The 23,129-nt window shown below is 53.9% G+C and overlaps 3 protein-coding genes across 3 annotated transcripts in view; 2 read left to right on the plus strand and 1 right to left on the minus strand.

Moving 5' to 3' along the window:
• The window catches only part of GRWD1 (glutamate rich WD repeat containing 1), a 152,411-nt gene extending 143,509 nt beyond the window's left edge, over nucleotides 1–8,902 (plus strand). The window contains exons 2-8 of the mRNA XM_050772472.1: nucleotides 349–571; nucleotides 762–879; nucleotides 1,058–1,220; nucleotides 5,050–5,263; nucleotides 5,403–5,545; nucleotides 5,747–5,944; nucleotides 7,714–8,902. Of these exons, the coding sequence (XP_050628429.1) occupies nucleotides 385–571; nucleotides 762–879; nucleotides 1,058–1,220; nucleotides 5,050–5,263; nucleotides 5,403–5,545; nucleotides 5,747–5,944; nucleotides 7,714–8,031 (1,341 nt within the window). The 5' untranslated portion in view covers nucleotides 349–384 and the 3' untranslated portion in view covers nucleotides 8,032–8,902. The remainder of the gene's footprint in view (nucleotides 1–348; nucleotides 572–761; nucleotides 880–1,057; nucleotides 1,221–5,049; nucleotides 5,264–5,402; nucleotides 5,546–5,746; nucleotides 5,945–7,713) is intronic.
• TMEM143 (transmembrane protein 143) overlaps nucleotides 1–23,129 on the minus strand; it is a 170,232-nt gene that overhangs the window by 113,448 nt on the left and 33,655 nt on the right. The gene's annotated exons all lie outside the window — the stretch shown is intronic.
• On the plus strand, nucleotides 17,624–22,857 carry KCNJ14 (potassium inwardly rectifying channel subfamily J member 14). The gene is made up of 2 exons (XM_050772481.1): nucleotides 17,624–18,337; nucleotides 20,031–22,857. Exons 1-2 carry the CDS (start codon nucleotides 17,624–17,626, stop codon nucleotides 20,625–20,627), a joined length of 1,311 nt encoding a protein of 436 aa, XP_050628438.1. The 3' UTR covers nucleotides 20,628–22,857.

The following is a 23,129-nucleotide window of genomic DNA, read 5'->3' on the forward strand; positions in this document are numbered from 1 at the left end:
GGGAGCAGAAACCCAATCTCCTTGCCAGTGAGAGAGCAAATTTGCATACATGAATAATTAATTAAGTGGAAAGAACGCTCTGGGAATCAAAGTGGAAGATGCGGAAAACAGGCCTCCCGTAGAACTACAACTCCCAGGAGGCCTTGCCACTACCGCGAGGAACAGCGCCCAAAGTCACGCGAAGATGCAGTTTCTCCGTATCCGCAGGCTCTTTTCGCTGGCGCCATTACCTGAGTTCTCCTCCCGCGTTGCCGCATTACCCTCTCGAATTAGCTGTCCCTGGGGTTTCCAAGGTAACCGCGCAGGAGGGCTGATCTCATTAGGCGGAAGGCGAAACCCGGAAGTGACGCTCTTACCGGACGTCAGCAGTGAGAAGGTTCGAAGATGGCGGCGCGCAAGGGTCGGCGGCACACGTGTGAAACCGGGGAACCTATGGAAGCCGAGTCTGGCGACACGAGTCCCGAGGGCCCGGCCCAGGTCTACCTGCCCGGCCGGGGACCGCCGCTACGCGAAGGAGAGGAACTGGTCATGGACGAGGAGGCCTACGTGCTCTACCACCGAGCGCAGACTGGTAGGGCTGAGTCCGGACTCCAGGGTCCTGAGGTGGCTAATCCCCAGCCTTTAACCTGAGAGGTGCTCGGGAAGAGAAGGCTGGGGTCCAAGAGAGGATTTCACACCGGAGGCGGTTGATCCATGAGGGAGACGGGGACTGAGCTCTCACTGTCCCGTCTTAACTCGTAAACCCCTCCTTCCATCCCCAGGCGCCCCCTGTCTCAGCTTTGACATAGTCCGGGATCACCTGGGAGACAACAGGACAGAGCTTCCTCTTACACTTTACTTGTGTGCTGGGACCCAGGCTGAGAGCGCCCAGAGCAACAGGTAAAACCCGAGGCGTTTCCAGGACCAGGAGGCTCAGTTTCCAGCCCCTTCCTCAAGACCCAGCAGTTAGGGCTTCCAGTTTCTGCCTCTCGCAGACCCAGGAGTCTGGGTTTCCAGCCTCTCTCCTTCCTAAGAATCGTGGCATCTAGTGCGTAACTCACCCCACAATTTCCCCCAGACTGATGATTCTTCGTATGCACAATCTGCATGGGACGAAGCCCCCACCCTCAGAGGGCAGTGATGAAGAAGAGGAGGAGGAAGATGAAGAGGATGAGGAAGAGCGGAAGCCTCAGCTGGAGCTGGCCATGTTGCCCCACTATGGTGGCATCAACCGAGTTCGGGTAGGTGTGGTCCCAGGAACCTGCTCTGTGTACTCTGAAACACACCCGACCCGACCCCTGTGTCCCTAACTCCCAACACATCCTCATGTCCTTTTTTTTGTTTTTTTTCGTTTTTGAGACCGACTCTTGCTCTGTCACCCAGGCTGGAGTGCAGTGGCACAATCTCGGCTCACTGCAACCTCCGCCTCCCGAGTAGCTGGGATTACAGGCACACGCCACCACACCTGGTTAATTTTTGCATTTTTAGTAGAGACAGTGTTTGGCCATGTTGGCCAGGATGGTCTTGAACTCCTGGCCTCAGGTGATCCGCCCGCCTCGGCCTCCCAAAGTGCTGGGATTACAGGCTTGAGCTACCGTGCCCGGCCTTTTTTTTTTGAGATGGAGTGTCTCTCTGTTGCCCAGGCTGGAGTGGGGTGGTGTGATCTTGACTCACTGCAACCTCTTTTTCCCAGGTTCGAGCGATTCTCCTGCCTTGGCCTCGCAAGTAGCTGGGACTACAGGCGCCCGCCACCACACCCTTATAATTTTTTGTTTTTTGGGTTTTTTTTTTGAGACGAAGTCTTGCTTTGTCACCCAGACTGGAGGGCAATGGCGTGATCTCGGCTCACTGCAAACTCCGCCCCCCAGATTCAAGCGATTCTACTGCTTCAGCCTCCTGAGTAGCTGGAATTACAGGCACATGCCACCATGCCTGGCTAATTTTTGTATTTTTAGTAGAGACGGGGTTTCACCATGTTGGTCAGGCTGGTCTCGAACTCCTGACCTCCTGATCCGCCTGCTTTGGCCTCCCAAAGTGCTGAGATTACAGGCGTGAGCTACTGCGTCCGGCCAATTTTTTGCATTTTTAGTAGAGAAGAGGTTTCACCGTGTTGGCGAGGCTGGTCTCAAACTCCTGACCTCAAGTGATCCTCATGCCTCAGGCTCCCAAAGTCAGGGTATGTTTTATGTTCTTCACTTTTCTCTTTGGTAACATAGTGAGTTACAGAACTTATCTGATGGGGCTGGCATGAGGTCAAATGAAATAACATATAGTGCCTAGAATAGCACCTGGTTGTATGTAATAGGAGGTATGTATTTTCTGTTACCATTCAGGAACTATTTTTGGTTGTGGCTGTTTGTTTTGTTTTTGAGTCAGGGTTTCATTCCCATTGCCCAGGCTGGAGTGCAATGGCGTGACCTCGGTTCACTGCAACCTCTGCCTTCCGGGGTCAAGTGATTATCCTGCCTCAGCCTCCCAGGTAGCTGGGACCACAAGTGCACTCCACCGCGCCCGGCTATTTTTTGTATTTTTAGTAGAGACGGAGTCTCATCATGTTGGCCAGGCCGGTCTTGAACTCCTGAACTCAAGTGATCTGCCCACCTTGGCCTCCCAAAATGCTAGGAGTACAGGCATGAGGCACTGTGCCCAGCCTGTTTATTTGTTTTTTTGCTTCAAAGCTAAAATATCTTCTGATCAGGTAGACTTGTAAATAGAATGATATGGTATGTGAAGAGCACTTAGAGCAGTACTTGACTTATAGCTGGGACTGTCTGTTTCCATGAAATTATTTTTGCTATGTTTCAGTACTGTTCTAGATGCAGAGGATTTAGCAGCAAGCAAAAGGTCTGCGGCTCCATGAACTTACACACTAGTCGGGGAAGGGAACGAGATGAAACTAAGTAAATGTGTACCATGTCCAAAGGTGTTAACTATCCTGGAAAAAATTCAAAGGAAGCAGGGGAAGAGGGTTAGGGTGCTCCAGGAGTGGGTTGCTGTTTTTAAACAGTGTGGTGAGGAAGTATTCAGTCATAAAATGCCATTTGAGTAGATATTCACAGGTAGTGGGGCAGTGAACCCTGGACAAGAATTTGCAGGCAAGGAAAACACAAGTTCAAAGGCTCTGGGGTGAGCTTGGCATGTTTGAAGAGTTTCAAGCGAAGGTGGGGAGTCCAGTCTGTCTGGAGCAGAATGAACAAGGAGGGACAGTGACACAATTTGGGGGGCGGGCACAGAGAAGACATTGTTCAGAGCCTTGTTGGCCACTTTAAGTACTCCAGCTTTTAACTGGGAGACATTGGAGGGTTCCGGGCAGAGGAAAGACAGGGTCTGGCTTTTGTTTTAAAGTGATCCCTTTGGCTGCTGTTTTAAATATCAATTGCAGAGAGGCAAGGGTAGGAGGAAAGAATCCTGTGGGAAGACTTATAGTATTCAGGGCAAGGATGACATCAGTAGTAGTGTGACAGCAATAGAGATCATGAGAAGAGGGTTGGAAGTGAGGGGTTTTTTTTTTTTTTTTTTTTTTTTTGAGACGGAATCTCACTTTTGTCGCCCAGGCTGGAGTGCAATGGCGCAATCTTGGCTTACTACAACCTCTGACTCCTGGGTTCAAGCGATTCTCCTGCCTCGGCCTCCTAAGTAGCTGGGATTACAGCCACCCACCAGCACGCCTGGCTAACTTTTGCATTTTTAGTAGAGATGGGGTTTCACCATGCTGGCCGGGCTGGTCTTGAACTCCTGACCTCAGGTGATCCGCCCTCCTCGGCCTCCCAAAGTGCTGGGATTACAGGCGTGAACCATTGCGCCCAGCCCTGGAAGTGAGCATTTTTAGTGTAGCCAGCGTAGGTGCTGGGCATGAGGAAGAAGGGACAAGACAAGAATGAGTCCTGTAGTTTTGGGCCTGAGGTGGAGAGGGAGCAGTTGCAGGTGGCGATTAGGAGCTTGGCATTGGTTAAGTTTGAATGCTCAAGCTGGCATAGTGGCTCACACCTGTAATCCCAGCACTTTGGGAAGCCAGTGCAGAAGGATGACTTGAGACCAGGAGTTCCAGACCAGCCTGGGTGATAAAGTGAGAGCCTGTCTCTGCAAATAAATTTTTTTTTTTTTTTTTTTTTTTTTTTTTTTTTAAATGAGACAGAGTCTCGCTCTGTCACCCAGGCTGGAGTGCTGTGGCGCGATCTCAGCTCACTGCAAACTCTGCCTCCTGGGTTCACGGCATTCTCCTGCCTCAGCCTCCAGAGTAGCTGAGACTACAGGCGCCTGCCACCACGTCTGGCTAATTTTTTGCATTTTTAGTAGAGATGGGGGTTTCACAGTGTTAACCAGGATGGTCTTGAACTCCTGACCTCATGATCCGCCTGCGTCAGCCTCCCAAAGTGCTGGGATTACAGGTGTGAGCCACCGTGCCCGGCCTACAAAAAAATAAATTTTTAAAGCCAGATGTGGTGGTGCTCACCCATAGTCCCAACTACCTGGGAGACTGAGGTGGGAGGATCACTTGAGCCCAGGAGGTTGAGGCTGCAGTGAGCTGTGATGGCATCACTGCACTCCATCCTGGGCAGCAGAGCTGGACCCTGTCTCAAAACAAAAAAGTTTGAACGGTCAGTGCAGTAGGAGTCTGGAGCCCGGAGAGGTGTCAGGGCTAGGGGCACTAGAAACCTTGTGGCTGGACTGGGTCTCCTGGTGAACACAGACGCAAGGAGATCCAAGGACTGAGCCTTGTGGCCTTCCAGCATTTAGAGGGTTACCAAGACCAGGAGCCTGGACACCCTCCCAAGGACTGGCAGGAATTGCAGCCTCAGCTCCCAGGCATCTTGGGGCTCTATCCTCCCACCTCAACTCCCCCTTCCGCCCACTCCCGCCCCGCTGTGGAGAACTGTCCCGGTTACCATGCTGGTTTTCGCAGGTTATGATTTTCTTCCCACAGAGGTTTCTAGGAGCTGTAGTTCCAGGCCTCGGAGATCTGAGGAACCGCGCTTCTGGTTCTCTGGGATATGGGGAGCTTGTGGTCAGTGCCCCAATCCTCCTCTCCGCTCATTTCACATCACCCTTCCTCCCCCGGCTCTTCTGCAGGTGTCATGGCTGGGTGAGGAGCCCGTGGCTGGGGTGTGGTCAGAGAAGGGCCACGTGGAGGTGTTTGCGCTGCGGCGGCTTCTGCAGGTGGTGGAGGACCCCCAGGCCCTGGCGGCCTTCCTCCGGGACGAGCAGGCCCAAATGAAGCCCATCTTCTCCTTTGCTGGGCACATGGGCGAGGGCTTTGCCCTTGACTGGTCCCCCCGGGTGCCCGGTGAGTCCCTGGGGTGTTGAGGATTCCCCGGGAGGTGGGGCGAGCAGGCTCCGCAGCAAGGGGCGGGGCGCTTAGACTCCAGGGAGGGGGCGAGCTGCGGCCAGGTGGGGCGACGTCATTTCCTGACTTCCTTCCCCAGGTCGCCTGCTGACCGGTGACTGTCAAAAGAACATCCACCTCTGGACACCTACGGACGGCGGCTCCTGGCATGTGGACCAGCGGCCATTCGTGGGCCACACGCGCTCTGTGGAGGACCTGCAGTGGTCACCGACCGAGAACACGGTGAGGGTGGGCGGGGGTCTGGTCGTCTAGTTCTGATGGAGTTCGTGCCAGGGACCTAGACTCCTAGGTCTGAGGGAAAAGAGGGCTGGGAGCCTGACGGAGACTTAGTTTCCAGGCCAAGTGCTAGTAAGAGGGACGGTGGAAGAGAGAGTAGCCCACCGCTGCCGGGCATCGGGACCGCTCAGGCTCCGTCTCCCCCAGGTGTTCGCCTCCTGCTCAGCTGACGCCTCCATCCGCATCTGGGACATCCGGGCAGCCCCCAGCAAGGCCTGCATGCTCACCACGGCCACCGCCCATGATGGGGACGTCAATGTCATCAGCTGGAGCCGCCGGGAGCCCTTCCTGCTCAGTGGCGGGGACGACGGGGCCCTCAAGATCTGGGACCTTCGGCAGTTCAAGGTATTTTCCCAGCCTGCCCCCGGGGTCTATAGAAGCTTGCTCCCAGCAGCCCTGGGATTTGTAGGATCCTCCCTCCTTGAATGGTTTTATTCAACAGAGCTGGAGAGCCCTTAGAACTAGACACCCGCCTCTTCAGGGTACAGAGGAGGAAACAGGCTCAACAAGAGGAAGGGTGGTGCGTCTCCACTCTTGGAGTCACTCAGTCCACCAGGGGAACAGCTGACAAGAAATGGAGGGGCTAGGACTGCAGAGACCAGAACTCTCACCTGCCTGTGGGCAGAAGTACAGCCGTCTGTACAGCCAGTGCTGAGAGCTTCAGAGAGTGGTAGATTTATAGATGCAACTGAGAATCGGGGCCCAGCCTGCTCGTTGTAGGAGAGGACTGAGGCACAGAAAGGACAGGAGCCGCTGTGACATGACAGCCAAGCTAGGGGTTGACACTGTGGAGCTGGGAGGGTCCCTGCGCAGGAGGAGTTGCAGTGTCTGGCATCCCTCTGGACAAAGCCACAGCTTTGTGTGGCTCTGCCTTCCTGGGCTGCCATGATGTCATCCTTTTTCCCCTCCAGTTTGATCATTTTTTTTTTTTTTTTTTTTTTGAGACGGAGTCTCGCTCTGTCACCCAGGCTGGAGTGCTGTGGCCGGATCTCAGCTCACTGCAAGCTCCGCCTCCCGGGTTCACGCCATTCTCCTGCCTCAGCCTCCCGAGTAGCTGGGACTACAGGCGCCCGCCACCTCACCCGGCTAGTTTTTTTGTATTTTTTTAGTAGAGACAGGGTTTCACCGTGTTAGCCAGGATGGTCTCGATCTCCTGACCTCGTGATCCGCCCGTCTCGGCCTCCCAAAGTGCTGGGATTACAGGCTTGAGCCACCGCGCCCGGCCCAGTTTGATCATTTCTATAGCATCAGCCCTGGGGAAGAGGCTGGAGATGGATTCCAGCCTCCCAGGCCCACCAGGTCACACAGGGCCCAGCTTGTTGACCATGGGAACTTCAGAGCTGCTTCTCCTAATGAGAGAGACGCCAGTTGAGCGGGGCCTTTGCTGTAGTGAAAGTGCTGTCATTCTTAGTCTTTCTCTGGGTCGGCTTCCGGGGATTGTGCTTCTGCCTCCTTTCAGGCCTTTGTAGAATCTGCCAGGAGAGCTCTGGGAGAGCCATGCCCTCCTTTTTTTTTTTTTTTTTTTTTTTTTTGAGACGGAGTTTTGCTCTTATTGCCTAGGCTGGAGTGCAGTGGCGCGATCTGGGCTCACCACAACCTCCCCCTCCTGGGTTCAAGCCATTCTCCTGCCTCAGCCTCCCGAGTAGCTGGGATTATAGGCGTGCACCATCACGCCCGGCTAATTTTGTATTTCTAGTAGAGACGGGGTTTCACTACGTTGGCCAGGCTGGTCTCCAACTCCTGACCTCAGGTGATCCACCCACCTCAGCCTCCCAAAGTACTGGGATTACAGGCGTGAACCACCATGCCTGGCCCATGCCGTCCTTTTACAGAGAAGGAAACAGGCAGGCAGAGGGAAGAGCAGCTGTGACCTGAGCTGGGAGGGGCTTCTTTGCAAGTCAATCCCAATTCCCAGCAACCCCTGGGCTGGTCAGCCTTCTTAGCAGCCAGAATTACCCTGTGTCCCTTTTCTGGACTGTGGGCTTGTGAGGGCTTAAGAGGTGGGGCCCTGGCTGAACCCTGAGGCTCGAGAGGGGTTGGGGGTTCTGCCTGGGTCCCCCTGAGGAGTCAGGCTGAGGCATTCAGAGCCCACCACTCCCATCCTGTCCTTCTAGTCTGGCTCCCCAGTGGCCACCTTCAAGCAGCACGTGGCCCCCGTGACCTCCGTTGAGTGGCACCCCCAGGACAGCGGGGTCTTTGCAGCCTCGGGTGCAGACCACCAGATCACACAGTGGGACCTGGCAGTGGAGCGGGACCCTGAGGCAGGCGACATGGAGGCTGATCCCGGACTGGCCGACCTCCCGCAGCAGCTGCTGTTCGTGCACCAGGGCGAGACTGAGCTGAAGGAGCTGCACTGGCACCCGCAGTGCCCGGGGCTCCTGGTCAGCACGGCGCTGTCGGGCTTCACCGTCTTCCGCACTATCAGCGTCTGAGGCGTCCCACTGGCCCTGCTTTTGCTTCCTGCTTGGAAACTGAAGTCGAACTGGGCCCCCCGGAAGGGGTTCATTCAGGTCTGTTGACTGGGACTGGCCAGCCTCTGGGCTGCCGTGGTGGATTCTGTTTGGTGTGTTGTTCTCTAGAAGGCCTGGGTCTGACCCAGTGACTCCTCTCACCAAAGAACTTGGTTTAACCAGGGCTCTGTGAGACCACGCCCACCCAGAGACTTGTGTGGCCTGGTGGGGCCTGTGTGTCGATGGATTCCTTCCTGTCAGCTGTCACCCATTTGACCTGTGCCCCAGAACCCAGTGTTTTGTTTGTTTGAGACGGAGTCTTGGTCTGTCGCCCAGGCTGGAGTGCAGTGACACGATCTCGGCTCACTGCAAGCTCTGCCTCCTGGGTTCAAGTGATTCTCTTGACTCAGTCTCCCGGGTAGCTGGGATTACAGGCACACGCCACCACACCCTGTTCATTTTTCTATTTTTAGTAGAGACGGGGTTTCACCATGTTGGCCAGGCTGGTCTCAAACTCTTGATCTCAAGTGATCTGCCCGCCCCGGCCTCCCAGAGTGCTGGGATTACAGGCGTGAGCCACCGCGTCCGGCTCAGGGCCCCGTTTTGACTGCTGGTTCCCAGCAGGGAACTCGGGGGATATACAATGGCTGCATCGAATTTGAGGTGTGGGTTCTTCCAACACAATTGGCTTCTGCCCCTTGTCTTCCTGCCAGCTGGGTTTGACCAGGATTTCCCTGTGTGGGGGCTACATGCGACCCCCTCCCCTCCTCCCTGACCTAGAGGCTGGTGCTGTGTCGGGAGGAAGGTCAGGGCTCCTGAGCAGCAATAAAGGACCAGGAAGAGGCCTGAGGTGCATGTGAGACTCTGGTCCTTTGGCCACAGCCCTGTGAGGAAACTGGGGGGAGTTTGGGGGTGGGGAGGAATTTGGTGCCCGCTGCCCCCAGGCCGCTAGACTAGGGGAGGCCACTGGGAGTCCAGTGCAACCCTCCCTCCGCCCACTGGGTGCTGCCACGTTCTACCTTCTCTAAGTGTCCGTTCATCTGGAACTCACTCGGGCTGTGACAGGGGCCTTACCCCTGCCCCCCACCAGCTGATGAAGGCTTCATCTCAGGGGACTCAGGAGCGCCCATTTCTCCTTCAGTCTTTCTCCCCTTTATCACGTTTCTTTCTTTGTGTCCCCCTCTTTCAGAGTCTCGTGTCCCCCACTGTCAGTTTCCCTGCCCCCCCAGTTGCTGTCTCCTCTGCCGCTGTCTCCTGTCCAGCCTGCCTGGGCTGTGGCCCAGCCGCTCTGCCTGGCCGGCCTCCCTGGCTCCCCCTCTGCGGCTCTCAGCTGGCCCCACCCCCGGCCCCCCTCCATCCAGCCTCTGATCCGTCTGTGGACTCCGAGGTCGGGTGCCTGTCACACGGCCCCTGGGACCAAGGACAGACTACAGCCCCTTGGCACCCACAGAGGCTTCCCCTCAGCCCTAACCAAGGAGCCCCCAGCGGAGGGCATGGGGGTGGGCCGCCCCACCAGGTACGTGCCTCCACGCAAGGCCCCGCTGAGCCATCCCCTCCTGCTCTGCTGCATCGTCCCCATCCACCTCTCCCCCAGCATCCCTGTCCTCAGCATGGCCCCCTCAAGGAGGTCCTGTCTTTCCATCAGCGACAGGCTCAGCGCCAGGAGAATCTACCCCCAGGTTCAGTGCCTCCACCTCTCACCCCATCCCCATGTTATGCATTTTCTCACTGGCTTCCATCCTTTCAAACAAAGCCTCTCTCTCTCTCTCTGTCTCTCTCTCTCTGTCTCTCTCTCTCTCTCTCTCTCTCTCTCTCTCTCCCCCGCATCTCTGTCTCTCCCATCTCTCTGCCTCTCTGTGTCTTCGCAATTTCATCTCCCCATGTCGCCGTTTCTTAAAACATTTCTCTTTTTCATTTTCCCAATTGCCTTGTCTACCTCTGTCTCCTCTATCTCCCTCCATCTAGGTCTCTGTCCCCCCCTCTCTCTGGGTCTCTGCCCCCCTCTGTCTCAGAGTCTCTGTCCTTTCTCAAGGTCTCTGTCCCTTTCCCTCTGGATCTCTGTCCCTTTGCTTCTGGGTCCCTGTCCTGCTTGGTCCCTGTACTTTTTCTCGGGGCACCCTCTCAACACCCCTCCTCCTTCCCATCTCTGCATGTCCTTGTCTTTCTGCAGTCTCTGCTTTCCAACCTGCCATCCAGCCCCCACTGGTAGGTGGGGAGCAGCAGGGAACACCCCTGGTTTTGGAAGAGTGAGTGTTTATTTGGGTGGGTAAGGGTGGGGCCTGGGGGTGGGGCTTCTTGGCCTCAGATTAGACAGTGACTTTGACACGAAGTTGAAGCACCTTAAGCCCTGTATGTCCTTTATATGGAAACATTAAGCTGCTCTTGCAGGTCAGGTGGAGGATCCCTTTCCCTCCTGCCCTGCTTTTGCCAGGGGAGGGGGGTGCTCCGAGCCTGAGTCACAGCCAGCCTGGGAGCTGGGCCATGTTGGCCACAGACAGCCCCCTGGTGAAGGTCCCCGTCGGCTTTGGGAAGTAGACGTGGGTCTGCCTCACGGGGCTGAGGTGGGACTGGAGGATTTCAAGGGCAGAGCTCTGGGAAGGAAAGAAAGGCTTAGGACCCAACGGGCATTCTCCCTGGCACTGCGGGGACCTGGCCAGCTCGTGGCGTTCCCTGAGCCTGTTCCCCAGCTGTGAAAGGGGGTGATGATCTTCACCTCCCGGCATCCTGAGCGGCCAAGGTGAGCAGTGGGGTCTGAGAGTCCAGTGGGGGCTGCGGGCATGTCGGGAGCTCACTGCGAGGCCTCGCCTGTACTAGGTGTGTTTGAAACCAGAGTGCACTTGGGAAGACAGTGGTTTGGCACTCGGGCAGTGGCTCCCAGGAGGCCTGGGTGGGAGGCTAGGTTTTGCCACTCCTCTCCCCACTGGCTGAGAGACCTGTGACAAGGGACTAACCTGAGCCTCAGCTGGCTTTTCTGTGGAAAGCCACGTCCCTTCATCAAAGGGCTTTGGTGAGAGATGGGCAAGTCGGGGTGAGAGGTCCAGGCTGGGGACTGGGGAGCACGGGTCAGTGTCAGTGCTCATCTCCTCCCCAGCCCACGGGGGTGGTTCCCGAGGGTGGAGCCAGTGTAGGCTGGGGATCCCCAGGCTGGGGAGGGCTGCAGGTGTAGACGCTGCATCCTGATGTTGCCCTCCAGACTGCCCCCTTGAGCAACAAGCCTATTTCCCCTTTTTGGGAGAACAGTCTCTAACATGCAGGGTTGTCAAGAGTGAGACAGAGTCAAGGTTGGGGTACATTGTGGGCGCCGGACACAGCCAGGCTGGTCCCCTCTCACCTCAGCCTCAGCTTTGCCTCTGTCAAGTGGGCCTAATGAACCCCAGCGAATGGCAGGGCTGCCCCGGTGGTTGTGGGAAGCAGGTGCAGGGCTTTGGGAGACCCAGTTGGTGCCAAACTTGACGTTGTCTCATGGTCTTCTTTCCAAATGGAGTGTGCCAGGCCCTGCCAAGGAACCCCTGAGGATCCCCAGGTTCCAGCACACATTATTTAACCCCTGGTATGGTTTGTCCTGATCCAGCCAGTTCCTGGGAAGTTCCCAGCACAGGGCCAAGCGTTCGGTAACCTTGCAGTGAACCCTGAGGGCGATGAGGGGTGCAGGTCCATGCCTAGCCTTTTCCTTTCCTCCACCCTGACAGACTGCTGCCATTCCCTCCATTTCTTTGCTTCGTTTATTTTTTATTATTTATTTATTTATTTTATTTTTTATTTTTTTTTTGAGACGGAGTCTCGCTGTGTCTCCCAGGCTGGAGTGCAGTGGCGTGATCTCGGCTCACTGCAAGCTCCGCCTCCCGGGTTCACGCCATTCTCCCGCCTCAGCCTCCCAAGTAGCTGGAACTACAGGCGCCCGCCACCACGCCCGGCTAGTTTTTTTTTTTTTTTGTATTTTTAGTAGAGACGGGGTTTCACCATGTTAGCCAGGATAGTCTCGATCTCCTGACCTCGTGATCCACCCGCCTTGGCCTCCCAAAGTGCTGGGATTACAGGCTTGAGCCACCGCGCCCGGCCTATTTATTTATTTTTTAGAGACAGGGTTTCGCTGTCTTCCCCAGGCTGGTTCTCAAACCCCTGGCCTCACGCGTTCCTCCTGAGTTGGACTCCCAAAGTACTAGGATTACAGGTGTGAGGCACTGCATCTGCCCTCTGTTTTTTTTTTTAAAGAGATGGGGTCTCACTCTGTTGCCCAGGCTGCAGTGCAGTGGTACCATCATAGCTCACTGCAGCCTTGAACTCTGGGTTCAAGTGATCCCCTACCTCAGCCTTCAGAGTAGCTGCATCACCATGGCTGGATAATTTTTGTTTCTAAGATAGGGTCTTGCTGTGTTCCCCAAGCTGGTTTCAGACTCCCGGTTTCAAACAATCTTCCCACCTTGGCCTCCCAAAGTGCTGGGATCACAGGTGGGAGCCACCATGCCCAGCTCCCCCAGGCCTCCTGCCTTTCACAGATGAGAGAGCTGAGGCTCAGGAAAGGATGTGACCTGTTGTCAGTCACACACCTAGTAAATGGCTGAGCAAACTGAGTCTCTGGAAAAGGAAGCCAGGGATCCCAGGGGACATGGTAGGTGAGCAACTAAGCCAGGATCGGGCCCTTACCCAGAAGGCCCTTCCTGGTCTTTTAAGAAGTCCCAATTTCCCCACCTTAGAATTGAGGAAACCGAGACTCAGAAGGAGTTGCCAAAGATCAGAGGGTCAGGCATGAGCCCATTTCATTTATTTTACAATAGCTTCATTGAAATCTAATTCACATTGCATATCATACACTCATTACGGTGTACAGTTCAATGGCTTTTAGTATATTCACAATTGTGCAGCCATCACAATTATTATTTATTTTTTTTGAGATGAAGTTTTGCTTTGTTGCCCAAGCTGGAGTGCACTGGTGCAATCTCAGCTCACTGCAACCTCCACCTCCTGAGTTCAAGTGATTCTCCCACCTCAGCCTCCTGAGTAGCTGGGATTATAGGCACGTGCCACCATGCCCGGCTAATTTTTGTATTTTTAGTGGAGACGGGGTTTCACCATACTGGCCAGGCTGGTCTCGAAGTCCTGACCTCAAGTGGTCTGCCCACCTTGGCCTCCCAAAGTGCTGGGATCACAGGTTGGGAGCCACCATGCCTAGCTCCCCCAGACCTCCTGCCTTTCACAGATGAGAGAGCTGAGGCTCAGGAAAGGATGTGGCCTGTCGTCAGTCACACACTTAGTAATATGGCTGAGCAAACTGAGTCTCTGGAAAAGGAAGCCAGAGATCCCAGGGGACATGGTGGGTGAGCAACTAAGCCAAGATCGGGCCCTTATCCGTATGATAAGAAGGCCTTTCCTGGTCTTTTAAGAAGTCCCAATTTCCCCACCTTAGAATTGAGGAAACTGAGACTCAGAAGGAGTTGCCAAAGATCAGAGGGTCAGGCATGAGCCCATTTCATTTATTTTATAATAGCTTCATTGAAATCTAATTCACATATCATACACTCATTACAGGGTATAATTCAGTGGCTTTTCATATATTCACAATTGTGCAGCCATCACAATTAATTTTTTTTTTTTTGAAACGGAATCTTGCTTTGTCGCCCAAGCTGGAGTACAGTTGCGTGATCTTGGCTCACTGCAACCTCTGTCTCCCAGGTTCAAGTGATTCTCCTGCCTCAGCCTCCCGAGTAGCTGGCATTACAGGGGCATGTGCCTATAATCACCACACCCGGCTAATTTTTGTATTTTTAGTGGATACGGGGTTTCACCATGTTGCCGAGGCTGGTCTCAAACTCCTGACCTCAAGTGATCTGCCCACCTTGGCCTCCCAAAGTCCTGGGATTACAGGTGCCAGCCACCGCCCCCGGACAGCATAATGTTTTCATGGTTTATCCATGTTGTTGCATCTATCAATACTTCATTTGTCTTTATTGTAAAATACTACTCATTGGATGAATATGCCACATTTTATTTATTCATTAGTTGGTTGATACTTGGGTTTCCACCTTTTGGCTATTATGAGTAATGCTGCTGTGAACATTTGTGTACAAGTTTTTGCATCTGTTTTCATTTCTCTTGGGTACATAAGTATGAGTGGAATTGCTGGGTGATGTGGTAATTCTATGTTTAACCATTTAAGTAACTGCCAGACTGCTTCCTACAGCAGCTGCAAGTTTTCATTCCCCCCAGCAGTGTATGAGGGTGCCAATTTCTCCACATTCTTGCCAACACTTGTTTTTTTTATTACAGCCATTCTGAGTGGGTGCAAAATGGTATTCCTCTGTGGTTTTGATTTGCATTTCTCTGATGGCTGATGATGTTGAGCATCTTTTCATATGTTTATTAGCCATTTGTATGCCTTCTTTGGAGAAATGTCTATACAGATCCTTTGCCCACTTTTTTTGTGCCTCAGCCTCCGGAGTAGCTGGGACTACAGATGTGCACCACCAGGCCCGGCTAATTTTTGGATTTTTAATAGAGATGGGATTTTGCCATGTTGGCCAGGCTGGTCTCAAACTCCTGAGCTCAAGTGATCCAGCTTCCTCGGCCTCCCAAAGTGCTAGGATTACAGGCGCGAGCTGCTGCGCCTGGCCCCCTTTGCCCACTTTTAAATTGGGTTATTTGGGCTGGGCACCAGCCAACATGGTGAAACCCTGTCTCTACTAAAAATACAAAAATTAGTTGGGATGGTGGCGTGAGCTGTAAATCCAGATACTCAGGAGGCTGAGGCAAGAGAATCTCTTGAACCCGGGAGGCAGAGGTTGCAGGGAGCTGAGATTGCACCGCTGCACTCCAGCCTGGGCGACTGAGACTCTGTCTGAAACAAAAAAAGGTTGGCGGGGGGTGGTTATTTATCTTTTCATTATTGAGTTGCAAGGGCTCTTTATATAGGCTAGATACAAGTTCCTCATCAGGTATATGATTTGCAACTACAGTATCTTCTCCCATTCGTGGGTTGTCTTTTCCCTTTCTTAAAAAATTTTTTTGAGACACAGTCTCGCTCTGTCGCCCAGGCTGGAGTGCAGTGGTGCAATCATAGCTCACTGCAGCCTCCAACTCCCGGGTTTAAGCCATCCTCCCACCTCAGCCTTCCAAGTAACTAGGACTACAGGTTTGCATTACCACATCTGGCTAATTTTTAATTTTTTGTAGAGCAGGCCCCTTGCTATGTTGTCCAGGCTGGTCATGAACTCCTGGGCTCAAGTGATCCTCCTGCCTCAGCCTCTCAAAGCGCTAGGATACAGGTGTGTACCACCTCACCTGGCCTCTCTTCACTTTCTTGACAGTGTCTTTGGGAGCACAAAAGTTTTTTAGTTCTGGCCGGGTGCAGTGGCTCACGCCTGTAATCCCAGTACTTTAGAAAGCCAAGGTGGGAGGATCACTTGAGGTCAGGAGTTCAAGACCAGCCTGGCCAACATGGTGAAACCCCATCTCTACTAAAAATACAAAAATTAGCCAGGCGTGGTGGTGCGTGCCTGTAATCGGGAGGCTGAGGCAGGAGAACCCAGGAGACAGAGATTGCAGCGAGCCAAGATCGCGCTACTGCACTCCAGTCTGGGTGACAAAGTGAGAGTCCGTCTCAAAAAAAAAAGTTATTTAGTTCTGATGCAATTCAATTGATGTAATTTTTTCCTTTTGTTACTTTGCGAGCCTGTTTTTCAACCACAGTCAACCTCAGAGCCCTGAGGCATCTCTCCATGCTGAGAACCAGTTACACCTTACAGTTAGGAGCATGGACTCTGGAGCTGGATGGCTAGCGTTTAAATCCCAGTTTACTTAGCTGTGGTCTTGGGGAAGTTACTTAAACTTTCTGTGCTTCAGTTTCCTCATCTAGAAAATGGGGATAATGATGTCTGCCTCATAGGCTTGCTCTGAGGCTCAAATATGTAAATTCATGTAAAGTGCTTACAACAACCTCCAAACTGTATAAACAGTATAATTGATAGAACACAAATTATGAACAGTACATAGATTTAGCACTGTATAAATGCATGCTGTAATTATTGTGGCACCTGTTAAAAAATCGTTATTGTTACAGTATTTTCTGTTGTTGTTATACAAGTATCTTCTATAGTATCGTTGCTGTTTATGCTACATCTTCCAACTTGGAAGGGGAGTATGGGCCAGGTGGGGTGGCTCAGGCCTGTAATCCCAGCACTTTGGGAGGTTGAGGAGGGAAGATCGCTTGAGGCCAGGAGGTCGAAACCAGCCTGAGCAACATAGTGAGGCCCCTGTCTCTATAAAACAAAAATTAAATTAATAAAACATTTCTAAAAAGAGGTGGCTGGCCGGGCGCGGTGGCTCATGCTTGTAATCCCAGCACTTTGGGAGTCCGAAGCGGACGAATGACGAGGTCAGGAGATCAAGACCATCTTAGCCAACATGGTGAAACCCCTTCTCTACTAAATTACAAAAACTGGCCGGGCGCGGTGGCTCAAGCCTGTAATCCCAGCACTTTGGGAGGCCGAGACGGGCGGATCACGAGGTCAGGAGATCGAGACCATCCTGGGTAACACAGTGAAACCCCGTCTCTACTAAAAATACAAAAACTTAGCCGGGCGAGGTGGCAGGCGCCTGTAGTCCCAGCTACTCGGGAGGCTGAGGCAGGAGAATGGCGTGAACCCGGGAGGCGGAGCTTGCAGTGAGCTGAGATCCGGCCACTGCACTCCAGCCTGGGTGACAGAGCGAGACTCCGTCTCAAAAAAAAAAAAAAAAAAAAAAAAAAAATGGCCGGGCGCCGTGGCTCAAGCCTGTAATCCCAGCACTTTGGGAGGCCGAGACGGGCGGATCACGAGGTCAGGAGATCGAGACCATCCTGGCTAACACAGTGAAACCCCGTCTCTACCAAAAAAATACAAAAAACTAGCTGGGCGAGGTGGCGGGCGCCTGTAGTCCCAGCTACTTGGGAGGCTGAGGCAGGAGAATGGCGTAAACCCGGGAGGCGGAGCTTGCAGTGAGCTGAGATTCGGCCACTGCACTCCAGCCTGGGCGACAGAGCGAGACTCTGTCTCAACAACAACAAAAAAATCACAAAAACTTAGCTGGGCGCAGTGGCGCGGGCCTGTAATCCCAGTTACATAGGAGGCTGAGGCAGGCGAATTACTTGAACCCGGGAAGCAGAGGTTGCAGGGAGCTGAGGTTGCGGTGAGCTAAGACTGCGCCACTGCACTGCAGCCTGGCGACAGAGCAAGACTACGTCTCAAAAAAAAAAAAAAATTACCCAGGCGTGGTGATGTGCGCCTGTAGTCCCAGCTACTCAGGAGGCTGAGACAGGAGAATCGCTTAAACTTGGGACGCGGAAGTTGCAGTGAGCCAGGATCGTGCCACTGCACTCCAGCTTGGGCGACAGAGCGAGACTCTTCCCCCCCCCCCCAAAAAAAAAAAAAAAGTATAGTTCCACCTATTTGACAGATGAGGTCACTAAGCACCACCGGGGAGCATGCTTGGCCGATGAGCTCACCTATTCCTGGTGCCCCTGACGTTCCTACCGGTTTCTTGTCCCGGCAGGTTGGGGGCGCCTGCCCCCCACTAGTCCAAGTGGAGGGGGTCCCTCCGCCCAATGGGCCTGGCCAGGGCCCTACGCCGCCTCAGCGGCGCCCTGGATTCGGGAGACAGCCGGGCGGGCGATGAAGAGGAGGCCGGGCCCGGGTTGTGCCGCAACGGGTGGGTGCCGGCGCGGGTGCAGTCACCGGTGGGCCGGCGCCGCGGTCGCTTCGTCAAGAAGGACGGGCACTGCAACGTGCGCTTCGTGAACCTGGGTGGCCAGGGCGCGCGCTACCTGAGCGACCTGTTCACCACGTGCGTGGACGTGCGCTGGCGCTGGATGTGCCTGCTCTTCTCCTGCTCCTTCCTCGCCTCCTGGCTGCTCTTCGGCCTGGCCTTCTGGCTCATAGCCTCGCTGCACGGCGACCTGGCCGCCCCGCCACCGCCTGCGCCCTGCTTCTCACACGTGGCCAGCTTCCTGGCCGCCTTCCTCTTCGCGCTGGAGACACAGACGTCCATCGGCTACGGCGTGCGCAGCGTCACCGAGGAGTGCCCGGCCGCTGTGGCCGCTGTAGTGCTGCAGTGCATCGCCGGCTGCGTGCTTGACGCCTTCGTCGTGGGTGCTGTCATGGCCAAGATGGCCAAACCCAAGAAGCGCAACGAGACGCTGGTCTTCAGCGAGAACGCTGTCGTGGCGCTGCGCGACCACCGCCTCTGCCTCATGTGGCGCGTCGGCAACCTGCGTCGCAGCCACCTGGTCGAGGCCCACGTGCGTGCCCAGCTGCTGCAGGTGCGGACCTCCGCGAGCCCTGGGGGATTGGGGGAGATGTAGGCCCGAGGGTGAGGGGCATGCGGTCCTGGAGGGGGAGTGGACTACAACTCCCAGCAGCCTCTCAGGTGTGTGGCTTGCGAATGGGTCACTGGGCAGTTGGGGATGTAAACCCAAAAGAGAGGTCTGTGACCAGCTCTTCCTGGAGGCCTGGGCTTGGGACATACAGAGCTTCCTGTGGCTTGAGGATGGGCTGCCTGTGGGTAGACCCGAAAGGGCCACACCTGGCCTGTCAAGGCCCTGGGCCGTAATTCCCAGAAGCCTCTGGGTCAAGGGACCTGCCCAAAGATGGGGTGGCCTCAGATGCAGCTTTGCGGGGTGGTGGTGGAGGGCCTGCGTGACCGTTCTATTACTCGGGTGTACAATTCCCACTGGACCCTGTGGCACAGATGGGAGCCTGTGACTTGAGGCTCCCGGGAGAAGCAGGCCCTGGAACGGGTGCAGTTCATCACTGTGGAGCACAGTTCTCCAGGCCTCTAGGTGTGGGGTCCTGCAGCATCTGTGGGGGAATTCATTCCCCAACTCAATGGCCCATCGTGTCCCACCAGCCTCCTGCCCTCTGAGAGCAGGGTGGGAGGTGGCAACGAAACGAAACTGCACCTCCCATTGGCCCCTGGGGTAATGGCTCCCTCCCGTGCCCTGAGGAAGGGTCCTTAGTGTTCCTAGAATTGTGGTCAAATTGCTCAAACATCTCCGTTCCCAAGAAACTCTGGGCCAGCAGCTGCCATTGCCCAAGTAAAGTGACTTTAGAACTCTGGGCTGAGGCTGGACTTGGAGAGGATCAGGGGTGGTGGGAGCTGCAACTCCCAGCCGCCTCTGGGGTTCCTCTACTTGGGGCTCCCAGAGACAGTTACAAGAGGATAGGTGCCCACCTCCCACTTCTATCTCCTGCCTGACGCCTTGAGATGCCAGGATTCATGAATCGGAGGGACACTGGCTCTTGCAAAAGTCTGTGGGGCAGTGACTTGGCCTGGGAGGTGGCTATGGAACCAGCGGGTAGGTGGGGGGGAAATACCCACACCCCCACAAAGCTTGCTCACACAGAATGACATGGAAGGGTTTGCAGTTGCCCTGGCAGCTTGGATAGCTCAGGGGAGAGCCCAGGGATAAGCCTGAGGCAGTGGTGGGTACAGAATGTTGGACCTGTGTTGTCCTAACTCTCCCTTCTTGTCATCTGGTTTATCTTTCTCTGGCCACATACTAAAAGACATTTTCCTCTCCCCTTCCTTCTCCAATTCTCTGCTGGATGTCATTCTTATTTTCCGTTGTCGCTTCGATTTCATCTCTGTCTTGCTGATTTCTGTGTCTGTCTGTCAATATCACTCTGTTCTTCTCTCCTCCTTCTCTTCCCCCGCCACACCCCTCTTCCCATTTTCTATCCCCAAACCCTGAGTCTCTTTCCTCTCTCTTCATCTCTGGGTCTCTGTCCCCCCTCCTCCCATCCTGGATCTCTGGCTTCCTCACTGGGTGTCCTCCCCTGCATCTCTCTGGGTTGCCGGCCCCATCTCTGGATCCGTGTTCTCACCCTCTCCTTCACTCCTGTGGTCTTTACCTCCTTCTTTCACTGAATCTCTTCCTCTCTCTCACTCCCTCTGTCTCTGCCCATCTCTGTGCTCCCTGCTCTCTGTCTTTGGCTCCTCGCCTCCCCCTGCAGCCCCGTGTGACCCCAGAGGGTGAGTACATCCCGCTCGACCACCAGGATGTAGATGTGGGCTTTGATGGAGGCACCGATCGTATCTTCCTCGTGTCCCCTATCACCATCGTCCATGAGATCGACTCTGCCAGTCCTCTGTATGAGCTAGGACGTGCCGAGCTGGCCAGGGCTGACTTCGAGCTGGTGGTCATTCTCGAGGGGATGGTTGAGGCCACAGCCATGACCACACAGTGTCGCTCGTCCTACCTCCCTGGTGAACTTCTCTGGGGCCATCGTTTTGAGCCAGTTCTCTTCCAGCGTGGCTCCCAGTATGAGGTCGACTATCGCCACTTCCACCGCACTTACGAGGTCCCAGGGACGCCGGTCTGCAGTGCTAAGGAGCTGGATGAACGGGCAGAGCAGGCTTCCCACAGCCTCAAATCAAGTTTCCCCGGCTCTCTGACTGCATTTTGTTATGAGAATGAACTTGCTCTGAGCTGCTGCCAGGAGGAAGATGAGGATGATGAGGCCGAGGAAGGGAATGGGGTGGAGACAGAAGATGGGGCTGCTAGCCCCCGAGTTCTTACACCAACCCTGGCGCTGACCCTGCCTCTGTGATGCAAACTGACGTAGCCTTCCCCATGTGTGCCCCCTTCCCCAAGGTAGCAAGATGGAGAGATAGGGCTCTCTCCTGGGATGGGGGCAGGTGTTCCTGAAGACCAACAGGCCTGCTGGGTAAATGACTAGGTGGTAAGGTTCTGCCATGTCTGGTGACCCACCATGGACATACTGGACCTTAATTTTAATTTCTCTGCTTCTGTGCTGTCTCCTGAGACCCCTTTATGAGCCTGATCCCTGAGTCTCACCAGAGTTCTGGATCACCCAAGAGGAAAAGACTGGTGGTTCTAGATCCCTCTATATGGGGGGATCTGGATTGTTGACCAGGGTGAGAAACCAATGGTATAGACTGCCTCTGGGGAAGCACGTTGGCTGTTCTTGAACAGCATCAGAGATCAAGAGTTTGTAGGTCTGGATTTACCTAAGCTTCAAGGGAGTGTTGCTTCTCAACTCAGCCAACTGAGTAGCAAATCATTTGTTCTAGACCACCTAAGGAGGGAAGGTTATGGAATGCCCCAAGTATGGAAGATCATCTTGACTGACCAAAGACAAAAAAAAAAGAAAAAGAAAAAGAAAAAGATCTGTGGTTCCAGAAAGCTCATTAGTTGAAATTGTGTGAGTCTAGGTTGACCACAGAGGCAAGCACTGGTGATTCTAGGACAGGTTTGACCTGGAGAGTTGAACTACTCCAGAAACTAAAGAGTAGTGTTTCTAGAATGCACAAAACATTGTTGAGTCTGTGGGTTTAGAAAGACTAAAGTAACAGATTAGGAGTTCTTGATATTAGATAACTCCAACTTCTGGCTGTAGAGCACCCAACCAAGAGAATAAGCAATGCTTTGAAAGGATTCACGGGGTGGGTTTTTTTTAAGTGCCATTCTAGAATGTCCAAAGGGAATCAGGATTCTGTGGCTCTAGACTGATCACAGAGTCAAGGAAGCAGTGGCAATTCTAGATGTCTGAGATTTTGCTGGTTCCAGCTTGGCCAATGGAGTTGAGAATCTCGATGATTCTAGATGACTTCTTGTGGTTCTGTAATGCCAAAAGGAATGAAGGCTCCAGGCATCCAGAGTTGTCCATTACCAAAGCCTGTAAGTTCTCATCACCTCCAGGTGGACTTCTTAGCAGTGCCAGGAGGTGGACTCAGGACTTGAGAAGCAACAATTCTGGGTTGACCTAGAAGTTGAAGGTTCAGGTGAGGCCCTGTAGGGCACAGGGCTAATTAGTGGACAAGGGAAGGGAGAGGCCCAGGGCTGGTGAGTCTAGAATGCTCTGGAACCCTACACCTAGTGATGTGTGTCTATTTCTTTTTTTTTTTTTTTTTTTTTTTTTTTTTTTTTCTGAGACAGAGTCTTGCTCTGTCACCCAGGCCGGAGTGCAATGGTGTGATCTCAGCTCACTGCAACCTCCGCCTCCCGGCTTCAAGTGATTCTCCTGCCTCAGCCTCCCGAGTCACTGGGATTACAGGCATGAGCCACTATGCCCGGCTACTTTTTGTACTTTTAGTAGAGACGGGGTTTCGCCATGTTGGCCAGGTTGGTCTCGAACTCTCGACCTCAGATGATCCACCCGCCTCAGCCTCCCAAAGAGCTGGAATTACAAGCATAAGCCACCATGCCCAGCCGTGTGTCTGTTTCTTAAAGATGTTATACATATGTATATTACATATATATATATAAAATATAAATACAGATATCTATTTTTTTCCCCTGGTCCCTACAACAGGCTTAGAGATGGAGCACTAGCTAATTGGAATGAGGTCCTTTTCAAGGACCCCAGAAGCTTTGCTCTAAATCCCAATACTGCCTCAACTTACTGTGACACTTTGGACTCCTCTTCATGTCAGTTTCCCCATCTGTAAAAATGGGATATTGGAACTTGAAGTTATTTAGGGGCCTTTCCAGTAGGATGAGTCCTCACTTCACTGAGAGTGGGATGGGCATTTGAGTCCTGGGGATTTCCCTTCTCTCCCCAGTGCTGGATCATACGACCTTCCAGGAGAGGCTGGGATGTAAGATACTCTTGGAGACTGGCTCTGAACTCGGGTGTCTGAATCACAGGGCAAGGGTAGGCGTGGGCTGTGGCTAACAGCCAGAGTCACTTCCCTGGCCCAACTTGCGGATCTGGGGAGGAGAAGGTAGCTCTGGACACTAGGGTTCTTCCCATTGTGGGAGAATGACTGTTTTAGGGGGAGACCCATCCCCCAGATTAAAGAACTGGGAGCCCTAGAGGGTGTGTCTGTGAATGTGCTTCTCGGTCCTCGGACCTGGCCCCCTGCCCATGCTGCCATCTACCTAAGTGCCCCGCAGGCTGGGAGCCAGCTGCAGAGGGAGCCAGTGACAGGGAGGAGGACGTGTTCCCACCCTGTATTCTGGACCGAGGGCAGCCACTGTCATTGCCATTCAGCCTTAACAAGTGCTGCATCAACCCAAATGCCCCCATCCAGCTTCTCCATTTCCCTTTATCCCTCGGAATCCCCATGTAATAACCGGATGGGATTAA

The sequence above is a fragment of the Macaca thibetana genome, chromosome 19, assembly GCF_024542745.1.
Source record: "Macaca thibetana thibetana isolate TM-01 chromosome 19, ASM2454274v1, whole genome shotgun sequence".
Taxonomy (NCBI): domain Eukaryota; kingdom Metazoa; phylum Chordata; class Mammalia; order Primates; family Cercopithecidae; genus Macaca; species Macaca thibetana.